Genomic DNA, 19174 nt, shown 5'->3' with positions numbered 1-19174 from the left:
ACAAAATTATTCTTGCTGCGTTTAGGGCACTTTTTGCTGTGGCCTAGGGTCAGTGAATGGATGCGTATTATGGCTCCTCAAATCTGCTGTTAAGACTTCCTTTGTTGCGGATTGAGGGCTCTCTTGACACCAGATTAAAGCTCCTTTATGACTGCATATTAGGGCTTCTAAGACAACAGATTTAGGGCCTCCCTTTAAGTGTAGATTACAGCCTCATCTGCTGCGTATAAGAGCTTCTCTGTACAACAGATTGGAGCTCCTCTTGTTAGCGTATTAGAGCCTTCTTCAACTGCGGATATAGGCTTCCTCTAGACAGTGTATAGGAGCCTTCCTCAACTGCGGATATAGGCTTCCTCTAGACAACGTATAGGACAATGTTACCAGACTCGGAATCGGCAATAAATCGACGAGGAAAAAGAGCGAAGAGTTTTAATCGGATCGGGAAAAAATCAGCAAAAAATCGTTGAATTCATTAAATAAAAATATACACATATATTGAATTAAAAAACCATTTTTCATTAATATTGGGTAAAGGCATGTCCAAACAATGCATAATATCAATAGATGTCCAAAATATCATGAATAAATAAGTATCTCATATATGTTATGAGTCCAAACATGATCCAAAGCACTAAGTCTTGAGTCCTTAGAAGCATATGCTTCCAAAAGTTTACAAAAAACTGCATACTAATCAGAAAAAAAATCAGCAACTAAGAGTCTAAGACTCTTAAGAGTGAGAACTAGAAGCGATTCCTTCCACTCCTTCGCTTGCTTGACTCTCAAAGTTCTCCAAGTCATGAAGGCTTAAAAGAGGAGGTTCATCTAATTGAACCCAGTGTGTCGCATTTGTAGCTTGCAAATCTATCTCTTCAAGGTCGATTGGTGAATGATCCATACCTGTCATTATCATGAGGCATTGAAATGTGAATTAAAGTTTCACTTTGAAGTTTGAAGTTTGAACTTTAAAGTACGAACTAGATTATGAAACCTTCAAATTCAAGCTCTCGAGTCTCACCTAGTATTTGTTTGTTGCGAAGTCGTAGATTGTAATGGACAAATACAAGGTCATTCAAGCGTTTTTGTGTCAATCGGTTGCGCTTCTTAGAATGTATTTTCTCAAACATGCTCCAGTTGTGTTCACAACCTGAAGCACTACATGCTTGGTTTAAGATTCGAATGGCAAATCTCTTCAAATCTGGCGTATCACTACCAAAGTTTTGCCACCAAAGACCTAGCAAGTGGTAAGGGTTTGTGAGTAGAAGTACTAAATAGTAAAAACTTAAAAAGAAAAGAAAATTTAATAAAACATTTAACATACAAAATAAAGTTTAAACAAATTTAATGAATTGATGAAGCCTTCAAGCTGGGTACCTGGCAACATCTTAGACCTTTGTCTTATAGCACTGGTATAGGCAAACAATTTAGATGGTGCCCTATAATCTTGTAGTTGGGAAAAGACACGACTTTGATGTTCTGGATCAGGGAAGCACCTTTCCACGCATGTCATAAGTCCTCTGCCAACCTCCCCATCCTCATTAAATTTGCTCTTATCATAAAAATATTGTGGGTTTAAGAAGTACCCAGCAGCATGTAAGGGGGAATGCAATTGCCTATCCCAACGTGCATATATAATGTCCCAAAGAGGCATATACTTTGTCTCATCATCCCCATATCTTCTTTTGATGGCCTCCTTTGCGAGATCCATCGCCTCATAAATGTAACCCATAGCGGGTTTGTCACCATCAACCATCCTGAAAGTTCAAGCATTCAAATTTAAAGAAATATGAAACATTGTAAATAAAAAGAAGCTTGAAATGAAATTTAAAAAATGAAAAAGTTAAAAGACTTGAAGTACCTGAGAACTCTAACAAGGGACTCCGTCACAGCGATAATCTCTTCAGCATCTTTCCAGAAACCATCATTAAACACAAGTGCAGCAATTTCGATGCCTTCAAGGGTCTTGGAATGTTTAGATCCCATCCACTCAGGTCCCAAGAACATCCTCTTCAGATTTATCTTTTGCTCAACCACAGATTGCAAAGATATGAAATTTGTTGCAAATCTAGTCACTGCAGGTCGAACAATTTCTTTACCTTCAGTGTATTTTCTCATAGCATTTAGGACAATAGTGTGGTTGTATAGGTATTTGGTTATGGATTTTGCCTTCTCCACAACCTCATGTATCCATGAAGCTTACCAATGTCCTCAAGCATTAAATCTATGCAATGGGCAGCACAAGAGGTCCAAAAAATAGTGGGGTGCCTAATCTCAAAAAGTCTACCAGCAGCCATATAATTAGCTACATTATCGGTGGCAATTTGTCCAACATGTTCTTCTCCCACTTCTTGAACGACTTCCTCCATCATTTCACAAATAAGTTGGGCAGTCTTAACCTTGTCTGAAGCATCCACTGATTTGAGAAACATTGTGCCTGCGGGACAAGATACAAGGAAATTTATTAAAGTTCTATTCCTCTGATCTGTCCATCCATCACTCATGATGGTGCACCCTGTTTCTACCCATGATGAACGAAACTCAGCTAGCACAAGCATGACATCTTCAACACTCTCTAACAACATATATGTCCTAAGGCTCTCTGATGTAGGGGCTTTGAACCCTGGACCTGCAATAGCAATTGCATCAATCATAGCTTGCCAATAAATACTTCTGGCACAGTGGAAAGGTATGTCAGAATAGTACCAAAAGTTAGCAATGGCCTTCCTTGCCTGACTATGGATATTTTTTTTCCAGCCAGTGGCATCCAAGGTAGGTTGGGAACGGGGTTTTCTGCGGGGAGCAAAAAAGGTGTTTATGTTTCCACCTCCAATGTTGAAGGAAGGATTCGAAGGACTCGTATGGCTTTGAGTTTGACTTGGCCTTGGAGGCATGTGTGGAAAACTTGGGAACAATATTAAGGATTCAACAGAGTGAGGTGACATGGGGCTAGTGGTAGAAAAACTATCAACTCCAAGAGTTCCTATTTCAGTATTTTGCTTTGCTTTCTTGGCATTATGCTGATCTAACATCTCAAGGGCCAAGGTTGCTCGGTATTTGACATTATCGTCAACCTTGCTGCAAAGACCTATATCATGGCCTCGTATTTGTGCAAGGTGGAACTTGAATCTATAAATGCCTCCACTACATTCCTTTTTGCAAAATTTACAAAGGAGCTTGGGGTCTCCGGGAATCTTGTCACAATAAGCCCAAGCAAAGTCCTTCTCTCTCGGCATTGTTGTTGCTTTGAACTTGTGTTTAATTTGTGGCTTTTGTTAAGATTTGGAGTCGTGGCTTCTATTTAATTTGTGGCTCCTGTGAAAGACAACAAAAAATCAAATTTAAAAAGGATCCAAAAATTTAAAATATGCTAGAAATTTAAAAAACTAAATGAAGACAGATGTCAGTAAACATATAGACATGTTGCCTTTCAATAAAACCAGAAAACATGCAGAACCCTGATTTTATTCAATGGAGCACAACATAGCTCTAAAAATTGGCACAAAAGCACACCAAGAAAGTGCCATGTCATGTTAAAATGCCAAAGTGCAGTACTGCCTTTTAAGTTTTGCTGGTTGAGAACAATCATAACAGCGGCACAGATGACATGCGAAGCAGACCAAAAAATGGCACATTAACTGCTTGAAAATTCCTTAAGAAGTGCGTCTCCTTGAGTCCTTACCAAGCAAACATACTCAACAGTCAACACCCTATCTTATGCGAAAGAGATCCAAAAACTGTGCTCTCCATCACACCAACAGCAGTAACAGTAGCACCCTCCTCTAAGGTTGACTTATCTCTCATTAAATCTCGAAAAAGGTGCTTGGAATAAGTAATTTTCAAGCTTGTTTATTGATCATGCAAAAATTAAAATAACAGAAAGTCTTCACAGGTGAATTTGACTTAGCCTGAGGTGTGAGCAACCTCCATAATACATATGTTGGTCCTCCATGTGCATATCCCAAGAACGTAGCTTAGGGAGTAAGCTACCTCATTAGACGTGGATTTGAAATAGATCTAATATGCTTCATATCAGAGTTGGAAAACAGTGCAATTTGTTTCTCAAACTAAATAAAATAAGGATAAATAAATATCAGAGTTGGATAAATAAATATCAGAGTTGGAAAACAGCTTGATCCCTGTAGGATGTTGCGCCTTAGTACTATTGTCAGATACATATATGGCAGGCATGGCATCTTTGCGATATGGTTATGTCATCTCTGCGATATGGCATGGCATCTCTGCGATATGGTTATGTCTGTCATCTCTCTGCGTTATAGTTGGTCATAGTTGTATGGATTAACTCTGCGTTATATATCAACTCTGTATGCCATCCTCTGTATCACATGATCTGCATCTTAGTGTTTCATGGCTTGTCATGACTCTATAGAATATGGTGGTCTACGCATCTCAAATGTATGGAATCACAGATACATATATGGCAGGCATTATTGTTGTATGCCATCGCAGTTATATGTATGGATGGACTAGGCACTCGAGTATGACATCACAGTTATATATATGGCATTAGCATCTCTGTTCTTCTCTGCTGTATCGCATCACAGTATCACATCTATATCTCAGACATCATTATATATAGAGAGAGGGGTTACCTCAAGGCTCACGCAGGTATATCTCAACAATCTGGCTCTACGGCGTCGAATGCAGCTCTGCGGCTCTGCAGTGTAACCGTGTCAGTCAACAATCACGCTCTGCGGTGTATGGAATGCCTCTGCGGCTCTGCGGCGGTGTCAACTCTGCGGTGTCTGGAGTCTGGACTTGAGACTATGAAACAGCGCTACCACGTAACCGATAAAGTTATAAACGTGACAATCCGAAACCCAAAACCCGATAAACCTAAACCCAAAACTGGCAGGACTCGGGAAAAAAAAACCGCAGAATCAGAATAATCGCCATACTCACGAGTCAAACTCGCGTTGACCACGAGTCAAACTCGGTCAACGCGATTTGACTCGCAAAGATTCGGTTTGGATCGTTTCATGGCCGAGAAGAGTTGGAATCGCGATTAATCGGCAAAATCGTCGATTCCTGTTTCACTGGTATAGGAGCCTTCGTTTAGACTGCGACTAGGGTTGCATTAAACCTTCCTTGACTGCGGCTAGAGCACAACGGAACAACAGTTAGAACTCTCTTTGATGGCTCTTTCCACAACGTCTTGTAAAGTTTTGTAGATGTTCTATGCTAAGAGCAATTTCACTTTTCTCACAGCAATCATACAAGTAGATAAGCAAAATGCAGATAGAACATATAAGCAGATCTTACAGAAGACAAATCAGAAACAAGAAAAATGTATGTGTTTGTTTCGGCGGTCAACAGGATGCTTCAACCAGCAAAGTCTCCTTTGGTCAGCCAGCCCAGCATGTGTCACAACAACCCTCCAACCAGTAGATGAGTCAACCCAAGTCAGTTCTACAAAAGTCAACGCTGTCCTGAAAAGTCAACGCAGGAGCAGCAAGCTAAAAGTCAACGCAGCAGCAAAACGGTCAACCCTTTGACCTCGATTTTTTGTGCCAGGTAGTATGGCCTTCAAAAATCGAACCTCCCACAAGTTTTCAGCTTGTTTGGACCAAGCGTTGACCAAAGTCAACGCTGGTCAAACTTCTGCGAAACCCTAGCAGCAGAAAAATCCTCTTCGTCCTTCCCACGTGTGGCTGAAATTCGTCCTCCAGGTAGCTCGTACTTTTTAGGATGAGAGAGGAAGATGTGAGTTGTTTTTGTGATCAAATTCTCTCCAACTTTTCCTGTATATATATATCCATCAATGAGGGTGTGTGACACATCTGTTGGGCATGTGAGCCTACATTACAAAACTGGCTGACCTTTGCACATATAATTTATTAAGAATAATAAATTCAAAATATAAGTTCTGCTCATCGGATTAAGACTATTTTTATATGGATTTTACACCTCTCAGAAAGAGGAATCCAACAAAAATATTAGCCTCTTAATCTGAGCATCAAAACATGGAGTTTGGACCTAGTTGTCCAAATTTAACACTCCCTCTCAACTAGGGAGAACTCCATCTATTAGTGCAATTAACATCGTGAGTCATCCCGCCGAAACTTGCTTTGCTGGCTTCTTTATTTCAGAACAGAAGTGGGTCAGTCACAAAGACATCATTCCCCGACTGACATAATCAATCTAGAGGTCCCAGACCTCACAAATCTTGATCTCAGATCAAGTGGTTGGACCATGCCATCCTAGATAGAGAGTACGGCAATCTCTGATGCGTCCATCAGTCTTTGCTAATAGTCTCTAGCTTTTCCACACCTCATTGGCCAAATGAGAGGTACTTCCCATGAGCCCTGAACTCAATGGGTAGGATGCATACGGGGCACAGATTAAATGAGTGGCGAACCAGCTCAATAATCACAAGGGTGGGGCAGAAGCATTATGAGTGCTTATAGCTCCGAGAAGCTATCCCCAAAGCCCCCCAGAGCTCCCAGAGCTCATTGTCCAACAGGACCCACATCATAGGGTCTTTCCACGACACCAAGACTCTCACGGAAGGTTAGGAACTTGACCTTCCCCAGGGGCTTAGTGAGAATATCCGCGACCTGCTCATCAGTTCCTATATGATCGAGCCTTACGGCGCCTCGCTGTACCATATCCCGGATAAAGTGGTACCTGATATCAATATGCTTGGATCGGTCGTGGAACACAGGATTCTCAGTCATACGAATCCCACTCTGATTATCACAGAGTATTACAGTGGTATCTAGCACATGTTGGAACAGCTCACTAAAGAGCTTCCTCAACCAAACTGCTTCACAACAGGCCATACTAGCAGCAATGTATTCGGCCTCCGCGGTGCTCAAAGCCACCGACTTCTGCTTCCTGCTCATCCATGAGATCGAAGCAGAACCAAGATTGAAACAGCATCCAGATGTGCTCTTACGATCCACCACACTGCCAGCCCAATCGGCATCAGTATATCCCCGGAGTATCACACTCCCGGCAGTGTATCTCAGCCCATGGTTTATCGTGCCCCGAAGATATCTCAAAAGATTCTTGGCACCAACCCAGTGAAAATGATGAGGCTCAACCATCTGTTGACTCAAAGTATTCACTGCAAAACATATGTCCGGACGGGTGTTCACTAAGAACATCAAAGCTCCTATGAGTTGACGATACTCAGTAGGATTGGCCAAGATAGGCCCTGCAGCGCTGCCACTCAACTTCTTAAAGTTGAGTTCCATTGGTGTCGACACGGACTTACAGTCCACCATCCCAAATCTTTCCAGAAGCTTCACAATATACTTTCCTTGAGAAAGGAAAATCTCTCCAGGTCTCTGCCAGACCTCCAGGCCTAGGAAATAGTGCATCAGTCCTAGGTCTTTCATCTCGAACTCAGCAGCAAGCTCCCTCTTACATTGATGAATGAGAGGGTCATCACCTGTCAGGAAGAGGTCGTCCACATACAGCACTAGAATGAGAGGCTTTCCTTCCTCAACCTTAAAGTAAAGGTTTGGATCAGCATTGCTTCGAGTGAAGCCCAGCTTCATCAAGTAACTATCCATCCTCTCATACCAAGCTCTGGGTGCTTGCTTTAACCCATAGAGGGCTTTCTTCAACCTGCAGACATAAGTGTCTCGATCTTGAACTTCAAATCCCAGAGGTTGTTCTACATACACCTCTTCCTTTATTGCACCATGCAGAAAAGCAGTCTTGACATCCATCTGATGAAGACTCCATCCTTGCGTAGCAGCAAGGGCTATGATGGATCGGATGGTGGTATATCGAGCCACAGGTGCAAATATATCGTCATAGTCAATTCCTTCCTTTTGAGAGAAGCCACGGGCAACAAATCTTGCCTTAAACTTTTCAGCACTCCCATCAGATCCATGTTTAATCTTGTAGAGCCATTTAGCGGTGACAACAGATTTGTCCTTCGGTCTCGGGACCACATCCCAGACATCATTCTTCATAATAGCCTCATATTCTTCATGCATAGCATCCTTCCAGACTTGATGCTTGATGGCTTCTTCAAAAGATCCAGGTTCAGATTGTATAATAGTACTCATGGCAGCTAGATACCCTTGGTATCTACACGGCTTCTTGCTTTCTCGGAATGTTCCCCTTGGGGCAACATGACCCTCAGCATCTTCGAGGGTGTCCCTGAGCCATGATGGCCTCTTTCCTAGAGAAGGGGAAGGATCAATAGGGTCCATTGGCTCTTCAACATCAGGCATAGTCTCATCCTGGGGTTCTTCCAGATTTCCAGGTCTTTCTTCATGGTTTTCTTCAGATCTAGGAAGATCTACTACTTTCTTCAGGGAAGCATCTTCGTCAAAAGTGACATCATGGCTTATCTCTACTTCCCTTTGACCAGGTACATAGACTCTATATGCCTTAGAAGTCTCACTGTAGCCCACAAACATTCCTTTCTTCCCAGTGGCGTCCAGCTTCTCTTTTCTTTCGGCACATGAAAATAGACAGGACATCCAAAAATTCTAAAATGTGAGACATCAGGTTTCTTACCAGAGAAAACCTCTTCGGGAGTTTTGGAGTCCAAAGCGGAATGAGGGCATCGGTTTTGAATGTACACAGCAGTATTTGCAGCTTCTCCCCACAGAAACTTTGGAAGACCCTGGTCACATAGCATGGCACGGGCAGCTTCCACAATAGTCCTATTCTTGCGTTCAGCAACACCATTCTGCTCAGGAGTATATGCAGTGGTAGTCTCCCTCTTAATGCCAGCTTCTCTGCAAAAGTCTTTGAACTCATTTGACTCATATTCAGTGCCATTGTCAGTCCTCAAAATCTTGATCTTCTTTCCGGTCATATTTTCCACCAAGGCTTTGAAGGTACGGAACCACATGAAAGCCTCATCCTTCTTCTTCAAGAAGTATATCCAGGTTTTGCGAGAGAAGTCATCAGTAAATGTCATATAGTAAGAACATCCCCCCAGGGATGTTACAGGCAACATATCGGAAAGATCAGAATGGACCAGTTGCAATATCTCAGATGTCTTTGTGACACTTGAGGGGAAAGGTCCCCTTGTATGTTTTCCTTCAGCACAGCCCTTACATACACCTTTATGATTATTTCCAAAATCAAGCATCCCTGTCACCACCTTCCTTGCTTCGGGAAGAGCCTTGTAATGAAGGTGTCCAAATCTTCGGTGCCATAGTTCGATTTGACGGATAGTATCACAAGTCATAGCTCCCAACGGACTCCCTCCAACCTGGTAGAGTGTACCAACTCTAAAACCAATTGAGATAGCTTCCTTGAAGCTCTTCTTCCACATGAGTACCTTTCCATCAGAGAAAGTTACATTGAATCCTTTGTCTTCCATGGCAGATACAGACACAAGGTTCTTCTTCAATTTGGGTACATAGAGTACATCTTGTAGATGGAGGACTTGTCCTTGAGACAAGTGGAGGGTCACAGTCCCGGTCCCTTTCACAGGATAAGTGGCATTATCCCCAAGGGTAATTTCTAGATTAGTATCCCTTTCAACCATGTCAGAAAGTGCTTCCTTGAATCCGGTGATGTGTCTTGAGGCACCACTATCGATTAGCCAGACATCCATAGTGTCGGGCGGAGATGCAGCTGAGAGAGCAGATATTAGAATATACTAATTTCTTTTATCAACAACATTAGACTCCTCATAACTGGTATTTCTGGTCCTTTTAGAAGGTGGATGGTTTCCTTCAAAGTGAGCCTTCCTCTTTCCTTTGGATTTGTCATTTCTTTGATTCCCATTCCTTCGGTTGTTGTTGTTGTCGTCACTGTCGGGAGAATTCTTCTGGAAGGGGCATTCTCTAGCATAGTGTCCAGTCCTATGGCAGGTGAAACATTTACCCTTCTTCTTTTGAGTCTTAGTCCTTCCTTTGTCCTTGGAACCACCAGAGTTCTTCTTTCGGGAATGAGCAACATAGGCAGCATTTCTTTCATTATCAAATTCCTTCATCCTTGTTTCTTCTTGCATACATCTAGACAAAAGCTCATCAAAGTTAGGGATGGTATTATTGTTGAGAATGGTAGTTGTGAATACTTGCCATTCATATGGAAGTCCTCCAAGTGTAGTGAGAACCATCTCACGATCAGCTATTGTCTCCCCAATAGCTAGCAGATTGTTCCTGGTTTCGGTCAACTTCATAAAGAAAGTTTGAATAGACTCGTCTCGGCCCTTCTTCATATTCTTCAACTTGTTCTTGAGGAATAGCACTTGGTTCACATTGTTTACTCGGAACATAAGTATCAGTTTGTCATACATCTCCTTGGATGTGCCTAGTTCAGATATGTAGGCAACCAGACTCTTATTTATGGATTCCCTGATCAGCAGTTTTGCTCTGATTTCTCCCTTCTTATACTTGTGTTTAACAGCAGCAGAGGCATTTGATGGAGGTTCTTGAATCTTCCCTGTCACATGATCTAGGAGATCATGATCTTCTAATTTGAGATCTAATAACATCTTCCAGGCATGGAAGTCATCACTTCCAGTCAGCTTGTCATTCTCCCTGAATTCAAGCTTAGAGGAATCCATTTCCTTTGATGATGATTGCTATAGATAGAGTTTGTCTTCACCTCAGCTCTGATACCATGTAAAGTTTTGTAGATGTTCTATGCTAAGAGCAATTTCACTTTTCTCACAGCAATCATACAAGTAGATAAGCAAAATGCAGATAGAACATATAAGCAGATCTTACAGAAGACAAATCAGAAACAAGAAAAATGTATGTGTTTGTTTCGGCGGTCAACAGGATGCTTCAACCAGCAAAGTCTCCTTTGGTCAGCCAGCCCAGCATGTGTCACAACAACCCTCCAACCAGTAGATGAGTCAACCCAAGTCAGTTCTACAAAAGTCAACGCTGTCCTAAAAAGTCAACGCAGGAGCAACAAGCTAAAAGTCAACGCAGCAGCAAAACGGTCAACCCTTTGACCTCGATTTTTTGTGCCAGGTAGTATGGCCTTCAAAAATCGAACCTCCCACAAGTTTTCAGCTTGTTTGGACCAAGCGTTGACCAAAGTCAACGCTGGTCAAACTTCTGCGAAACCCTAGCAGCAGAAAAATCCTCTTCGTCCTTCCCACGTGTGGCTGAAATTCGTCCTCCAGGTAGCTCGTACTTTTTAGGATGAGAGAGGAAGATGTGAGTTGTTTTTGTGATCAAATTCTCTCCAACTTTTCCTGTATATATATATCCATCAATGAGGGTGTGTGACACATCTGTTGGGCATGTGAGCCTACATTACAAAACTGGCTGACCTTTGCACATATAATTTATTAAGAATAATAAATTCAAAATATAAGTTCTGCTCATCGAATTAAGACTATTTTTATATGGATTTTACACCTCTCAGAAAGAGGAATCCAACAAAAATATTAGCCTCTTAATCTGAGCATCAAAACATGGAGTTTGGACCTAGTTGTCCAAATTTAACACGTCTTCCTTGAGAGAAGACAAACCCAAAACATGTGGAGAGAGAGAGATCAAGTGAGATGTGTGTAACAAATGACTTGAGGCATCCTCTATTTATAATGCAACGTTGAGGTTGAGCTGGGGTAATTTGCATGCTGGCCGACCTTGACAAATTGTCAAATAATACAAATAAATTCATATCTCTATAAATACATGTCGGAATCGGATGATGTTTAGATCAATCCTACACCTCTCAAAGAGAGGAATCCAAGAAAAATATCGGTTGCCATAAATAAGATGATCCACATGGAGTTTGGCCCTAGTTTCCAATTTTAACAGATTGGAACTGACTTCGAGTCAGTAAGAGTCGTATGAGACACTCTCTTTTGATTGGGACTGACTTCGGGTTAGTAGAGAATGGTATGATACATTCTAGATCACTTCTTCTTCTTCATTGTTCAACAGAGCATAGCAGTGCATTGATGGCAGAGATAGTACAGATTGGTAGATGGATTAGCAGGTGGAGTTCTCCCTAGTTGAGAGGGAGTGTTAAATTGGCAACTAGGGCCAAACTCCACATGGGTCATCTTATTTATGACAGCTAATATTTTTCTTGGATTCCTCTCTACGAGAGGTGTAGGATTGATCTAAAGATCATCCGATTCTGACATGTACAAAGGAAGATATGAATTTATTTATATTATGGACAAATTGTCAAGTTCGGCCAGCAAACTCATGTAGGCCCAGAAGCCAAACAGTCACGTCTATTCATCCTCAACATTTGCCTATAAATACATGATGCCTCCTTCTCATTTGGACACACTCATCTTCACACATCTCTCTCTCTCTCTCTCTCTCTCTCTCTCTCTCTTCATCTGATTGGGTACGGATTTCTAACCAACTTCTCTCTCCACACGTGCAAAGGATGTGTGTAACAAATGACTTGAGGCATCCTCTATTTATAATGCCACGTTGAGGTTGAGCTGGGGTAATTTGCATGCTGGCCGACCTTGACAAATTGTCAAATAATACAAATAAATTCATATCTCCATAAATACATGTCAGAATCGGATGATCTTTAGATCAATCTTACACCTCTCAAAGAGAGGAATCCAAGAAAAATATCAGCTGCCATAAATAAGATGATCCACATGGAATTTGGCCCTAGTTTCCAATTTTAACAGATTGGAACTGACTTCGGGTCAGTAAGAGTGGTATGAGACACTCTCTTTTGATTGGGACTGACTTCAGGTCAGTAAGAGTGGTATGAGACACTCTCTTTTGATTGGGTATGATACATTCTGGATCACTTCTTCTTCATAGTTCAACAGAGCAGAGCAGTGCAGAGCAGTGCATTAATGGCAGAGATAGTACAAATTGGCAGATGGATTAACAGGTGGAGTTCTCCCTAGTTGAGAGGGAGTGTTAAAATTGGCAACTAGGGCCAAACTCCACATGGGTCATCTTATTTATGACAGCTAATATTTTTCTTGGATTCCTCTCTCCGAGAGGTGTAGGATTGATCTAAATATCATCCGATTCTGACATGTACAAATGAAGATATGAATTTATTTATATTATGGACAAATTGTCAAGTTCGGCCAGCAAACTCATGTAGGCCCAGAAGCCCAACAGTCACATCTATTCATCCTCAACATTTGCCTATAAATACATGATGCCTCCTCCTCATTTGGACACACAACTCTCTCTCTCTTCATCTGATTGGGTACGGATTTCTAGACAAATTCTCTCTCCACACGTGCAAAGGAAAGGACAGTCATTTTCTATTTTAGCATTGACCAAGGTTGACCGAAAATTTCAGAGGTTGTTTTTGGGCTGCGTTGACCAAGCATTGACCTGTTTTTGTGCGATTTTGGGTGGAGGAATTCTATCCTAGCAGGCCACAGATCTAGGCACAAGAACCCAGGCAATCTGACCTTCTGTTTGACCAACGTTTACTGTACTAGGGCTGACCGCAGGGTTGACTTTTGTTGACCAGTTTTGACTGGACTTTTTCGGACTGTTTTGGGCTAATTAGACTTGCTGTTGGAGGTCGAAGTTGACTGGTTTGACTGCGCTGAATTAAGGAAGAAATTTTCCCTGTTGACTTTTCTAGTTAGGGCTCTTTTGTTGCTATTATAAATTATAAGAATTTGTATATTGTTCTATCTCTCTTCGTTGAACTATTGAAGATTAAAAGAAGATTTGATAAAAGGTTTCCCCACATTGGGGTTTGTCCCTGGCTAGTGCCACATCTTGTGTCCTCTTGTCTTGGCTTGTCTTCTACTGTTTGTGTTTATGTTCTATCAGCATTTTACTTACATGTTTATGTAATTGCTAAACTGAAATTGATATTGGGCTCATAAAGAAATTGAAGTAAAATTGCTCTAAAGCATAGAACATACCATTGTTGCCTAAAATTAACACTCTGCCTTGTATTCTCCGAAAAGTGCTTCTCCCAATTCTCACTGCCCCTCTGCTGCAGAATGATCACCTAGTTCGAATTTCTCAGCTTCCTATCCCTAGAAATCGAACTCTAGATCAATTTGTTCTCTCTGTGTGTGTTTCCAAATGAACCTCAAGCCTCCATCTTATACTTTTCATGTTGAGACTTCAACAGCCAAGATTAAGTCTCTAATCAACGGTTAAGATTAAAACATGACTTGATCCGCCTTCTAGACCATTCTCACCCATATTTTGATTAATACCCATTAATACTTTAATTTTCCTAAATTTAGACTTAGGAACCTCATTAAAAATATTAATTATTTTAATAAAATACAATCCTGGTGGAATTTCACCAAACAGTTTGTGGGTTCTTTCGAACTCATGTGCCTTAGCCTCTCCACCAAATTTCAAGGCTAGAGCACTTCCGATGCTACCAAAAAATAACAAACCACCCATTGAGTGCTTGTAGGGCTTGTCTTTGAGTCAACAAGTCATAAGAGTCAATGTCATGTATGGAAGAACCTTTTGGGCCTCTTACATATTGTAAAGAAAAATTTATTTGAGCCAAATTAGAGTCAAAGACCCTCCAAGACCTTGTCATGGTGCCTCAAGCAAGTCGGCCTACATGAAAGATCAAGTTGACCTCAAGGAAGTAATTCATACCCTTGGAAAAACTATATATAGAAGGAACTCGACCTCATTTGGAAACACAGCAAGCAAGTTCGATTTCCTTAAGAAAGAAGTTGGAAAATGACGAAAATCAAGGATAAGAAGAAGAAAAGCAAGATCAAGGTTTTTGGATTTCTCTCTCTCTCTCTCTCTCTGTGTTAGGGTTTCTAAAGTTACTGGGCAAGTCGAAGTGCTGGAAAGTTGTTGGGCAAGTCGAAGTTGCTGGTGGAAAATCAAGTTGTTGGAAATTTGTTGGGCAAATCGAGTTGTTGGAAAGTTGCTGGAAAGATGTTTGGCAATTCGAAATTGTTGGGGTCAAAGTTGCAAAAGAAACTGCTAGAGTTGAAGTTGCAGAAGGAATTGTTGGGGTCGAAGTTGCTGAAGAAGTTGTTGGGGTCAAAATTGTTGGAAAGAAAGCTCATCAAGGAGAAAGGTTGACTTGGCCTTGGAGAGATCTTTGTTAAGGGTCTTAGGTCTTGGAATTCGTCATTCGAAGATTTTATAAGAAGAAAACAATTCTTGTGGGTTTTCCTCTCAAGAGAAGAGGTTTTGGCCCTGGCTAGCAGCATACATTTTGTGTCCTATTGTCTCTTTGATCTTCATTGTTTAGTAGTTGTTTGATGATAGAAAACACAATAATAATCAAGTTAAAGAAGAAGCTAATCAAGTTAAGTAAAAGGACATCACAAGCAGTTATCAAAGTAAGAGAAATCTTTTCATCTAGCTGCCCTAGAATTTTCAACATAGGGTTCCAACCTCAAACAATGATAATGTTTGTCCAACGCCATCTACAAAAGAGTTGGCATTAAACACCTACTCCGAATGGAGTTTCCATGTCTTAATAACAAATCACAAAGAACCATCACCCTCAAACTGGAGAGGCTTAAAAGTTAATCAATTCCAAATAGATACTGATAAATCAAGAGGTTGACCAATAGACCTGAGTGACTAACTAAGAATTGATGAATTGTCAGAAGCTAATTGACCCATTGATTGTTTGACAACCCATTTATTGTTTGACGATTCTAGGATCCACGACCATTTGAACTAACTCACTAGTATCTTGGACCAACCAATCAAAACGGTGCTTTCTCTTGAAGTTACAATTGTTAATAAACTAGATCATTACCTTCTGTAAAAAGGCAATTGCAATTTAAGATAGGAGCTTAGAAGCAAAGATTGGCAAAGGACATGAGCATCTAGAAACTAAACAGGAGGAATAAATCTTGCTGTTACTTTGAGAAGCTATAAACTGTAATTGGGGGTAATAGACATTGTGAAATGAATACTAATTTGGGTAATGAAATCCTTTGCAATTTTTATTGGTTTTTCTACATATTTTCTTTCTTAGCGCTGCATGGTTGCGTGTGCTGCATTTGTATTAAGGAGCACACATTCACACTAGATAATATAAGCTTAGTCTAAAAAACCTACCAATTAGCCCGGAAAATAATGGAAATTCTGGCAAGATTATGATAAAATCCGGCAAAAATTTTTAAAAATCTGAGTTATAGCTGTCAAACTTCAGGATTTTGGGTGCCTCAGATTTTGATGGTGCTGAGTCCATTTCCACCATCAAAAAAACGATTCAAACACTCCAGCGTTCTGAATTTTTTTTTTAAATTACCAGATTCCGATAAAAAAACTGCCAACCAGGCAAATTTGTGGAATCTGTAGACAACGCCAATAATATATATTAGCTAGTTTTGAGAGAGCAAGAGGTCCCTTTCAACACCAAAAGTACACGACATCATTTTTTAAACTGCAGTGCACTACATTCTATGTATAGACATGAACAAATCAATCTCTCTCTCCTTCTATCTTGAATTCTAAATAAACTAAAAATGTCGGGTGCGGTTGCATGATAAGCTTTCTGGGCTTGCCATATGAGATCTGAGGACGATAAGATGAGTTTGGCCGATTCTACATGACACAAGCCCCTTAGGACCTGCAAAGAGTCTTATGGTTTTATAAGATCGAGTGTTGCATTGTAATAGTTTACTTCACGCGGGCTGATATTTGGTTATTGATATTGGGCTGTGCGTGTATATGTTGCTAGTACTTGATGGTAACAAAGGTAAACGACAGCATCGAGTAATTGCAATAAAACGATGCTACTTATCGAAGATAACAGAGGTAAACGAAAGCATACCTGGTATATCTCTCGAACACAAGAACAACCAAAGGAGTTGGATGAAAGGCCATATCGTCCCACTCCATGTTGCAAATTTCCTGAATGATACAATTATCAGCCTCTCCTTCCCAGTCTATTAAGGTACCATCTTCGCCAACCACATTTGTAATCAAAGGCTCCTTAAAGAAATCGGAGGCCCTGACCTTCCACCTATCCTCCACATCTTCATCGTCCTCTTCCTCCACAACTGCAAGCTGCGGCTCCTTATCGTCACTGCCATCAAAATGAATATCATTATAGCTTTCCGAAGCTACAGGCTCGAAATTTGCAGGAGTTGGACCTTTTTCTGTTTGACTAACTTGGTTTAACATGGAATCACCGGCCTCCGTCTCTGATATCAAATTGTGCAGAGAAGTGTCGAGAAATGCCTCAACTGAGGCGATCCCCTTCTTTTTCCTGCCACGCTTTTCTGCAGAGGAGCTTTTCGTTACATTATCCCCAAGGTTTACTTCGCTTGCGTTTAAATCAGTTTTCTCGTTAGACTCTGTTTTTTTCTTCCTTGGCCGGCCTCGCTTCGGTTTGGTAATGACGGCCGCGGGTTCGGAAGGTAGGCAACTGATAGCACCCTCAAATTTCGAGCTCGCGACATATTGGTGGCGAGGGGTTTTAAGGCCGAGGACAGATTTGAAGGTTGTGTGTGTGGTGGAATTGAGCCAATCCCTTGAAAATCCTCCAAACTTGGAGATCCCGAGTACTCGGCAGGAGTTTAGAACTTCCATTTTACACTGAAACGGCAGTTATGGTTACAGGATCATTGTAAGCCTCTGGCGTTTTAGCTCGGTCTGTTTTTCCGTCTAACTTACAGCCATGTGCAACAGTGAAATACAATATCACAATATCTTTGTCATGTTTGGGTTCTTTCTCGTTTATATTTTCTATTCATTTTGAATTGTTTTTTTAAGTTAAGTTAATTTCTAAAATGTTCCATGATAGGTAAATTCATTTTGCATTGTTTTTTTAGGTTAAGTTAATTTCTAAAATGTTCCATCACACGTAAATTCATTTTGCATTGTTTTTTTAGGTTAGGTTAATTTAATTTGAAAGTTAGTGAATAATTCTTTTTTACTAATTGTTTTTTCATCATTTTGTTAATTGTTTTTTTCTTGTTTTCATTTTTTTAAATGGAAGCAAACTATATGTTGAGTGAAATAGGAGCAACTCTCATCTAAGCAATTGTTATGGTGCATCTCATAAGGTACCTATAAATAATTGAGCAAATGGGAGACGGTTAGGTAGACGGCCTAAAGTTATCTTCAATGAAGAAATGAGTGAAAGAAAGAAATCATAGATGAGACAAAACAACAAATAGATGCAAAAATGGAATCTTTGCCTCAATGCATGTCTCTCAAATAACAAGGATTTAAAGAGTTTTGTTATGGAGAAGTTTCGTAAACGTATATGGGGAAAAGAGTTGGTTAGAAAGAAGAAGTAATATGTTCAAGAATTCAACCCCACTTGTGATCTCCAACAAAAAGAGTACATTGGAGCTAGCAATCCATGGAAAGAAAAGATTTTAATTGTTCAATCAAGAACTAATTCGCATCAACTATGGTGCGAAACTAGTCGGTGGAAAAGACCTAAAGAAGCTTGGGAAGAACGGGTGTGTATTTTTTGCACTTCTGGGGCAGTGGAATTGGAAAAACATATCATTTTGGAATGTGATGCTTTCAGAGACACCAGAGATAGTTACAGCAGTATGTTAACATCGGTCCCTTGGCATTATCTTTTCAGTGAGGGGATTGTTAGAAGCTTGGGTCAGCTCATCATTAATTTGAATAATAAGAGGATTGAATTGCAAAACACAAAAAGCAAGGAAGCTAGTGGTCCCATAGACTATATCTAGTCTCGTGTACGTTAAAATTTCATTTCATTTCATTTAATTAGGGGTGAATTGTAATGGCTAATCTTAATTTATTAAAACACTTGAATGCATATATTATATCAATCTAGGGTTTTAGCTTCGTTTGGTTTTTTCGTCCACCTTACAGTGATGTGCAATAGTGAAATACAATATTTTAGCCATGTGCAAAAGTGAAATACAATATATTTGCCATGTGTAAACGTTTGGGTTCTTTCTTGTTTATATTTTCTATTCATTAAAAAAAAAAAAAAAAAAAAAAACTTTTAACTAATGGAATTTCTAAAATATACTCCATTAAAGGTAAATTTGAAGGTGAGTGGTCCATTTATGTGAATTGTCTTTTTTTCTTGTTTTCGTCATTTTTGTTGGTGCTTTTGCTTGGTTGTGCCGAGAGGTGCTTTATACTCCAGTATGGGAGCGATGTTGTAGTGGTATAAATGTTTATTTGTAAATATTTACATGTCGCCTCAATTAAAAAATAATAAAAACTTAAAAGTAATATAGAGCTTATTGGAAATATGATTACACAGTGAGAAGGGAGAGGGGGTGAATTAATGTAATGGTCAATCTTAACCAATTAAAACACTTCAATGCATATATTATATCAATCACATCAACAAC

General features: G+C 40.2%; 1 protein-coding gene across 6 annotated transcripts in view; it reads right to left on the bottom strand.

The window, feature by feature from the left end:
• The window catches only part of LOC149222169 (uncharacterized), a 351705-nt gene extending 334161 nt beyond the window's left edge, over window positions 1-17544 (bottom strand). For 3 of the 6 annotated variants that reach the window (XM_089385286.1, XM_089385284.1, XM_089385288.1), the window contains exon 1: window positions 16651-17544. In XM_089385286.1, the coding sequence (XP_089241412.1) occupies window positions 16651-17411 (761 nt within the window). In that variant the 5' untranslated portion in view covers window positions 17412-17544. The remainder of the gene's footprint in view (window positions 1-16650) is intronic. The other 3 variants (XM_089385287.1, XM_089385285.1, XM_089385289.1) reach the window with 1 other exon arrangement.
• Between the last annotated feature and the right edge of the window lie 1630 nt (window positions 17545-19174).

This window comes from Pinus tabuliformis, chromosome Q (genome assembly GCF_031772625.1).
Source record: "Pinus tabuliformis cultivar Carrire ecotype Pingquan chromosome Q, CPIR1, whole genome shotgun sequence".
NCBI classification, from domain to species: Eukaryota; Viridiplantae; Streptophyta; class Pinopsida; order Pinales; family Pinaceae; genus Pinus; species Pinus tabuliformis.
The sequence above is the reverse complement of the archived record's forward strand: the minus strand, read 5'-3'. Positions and strand labels throughout refer to the sequence as shown.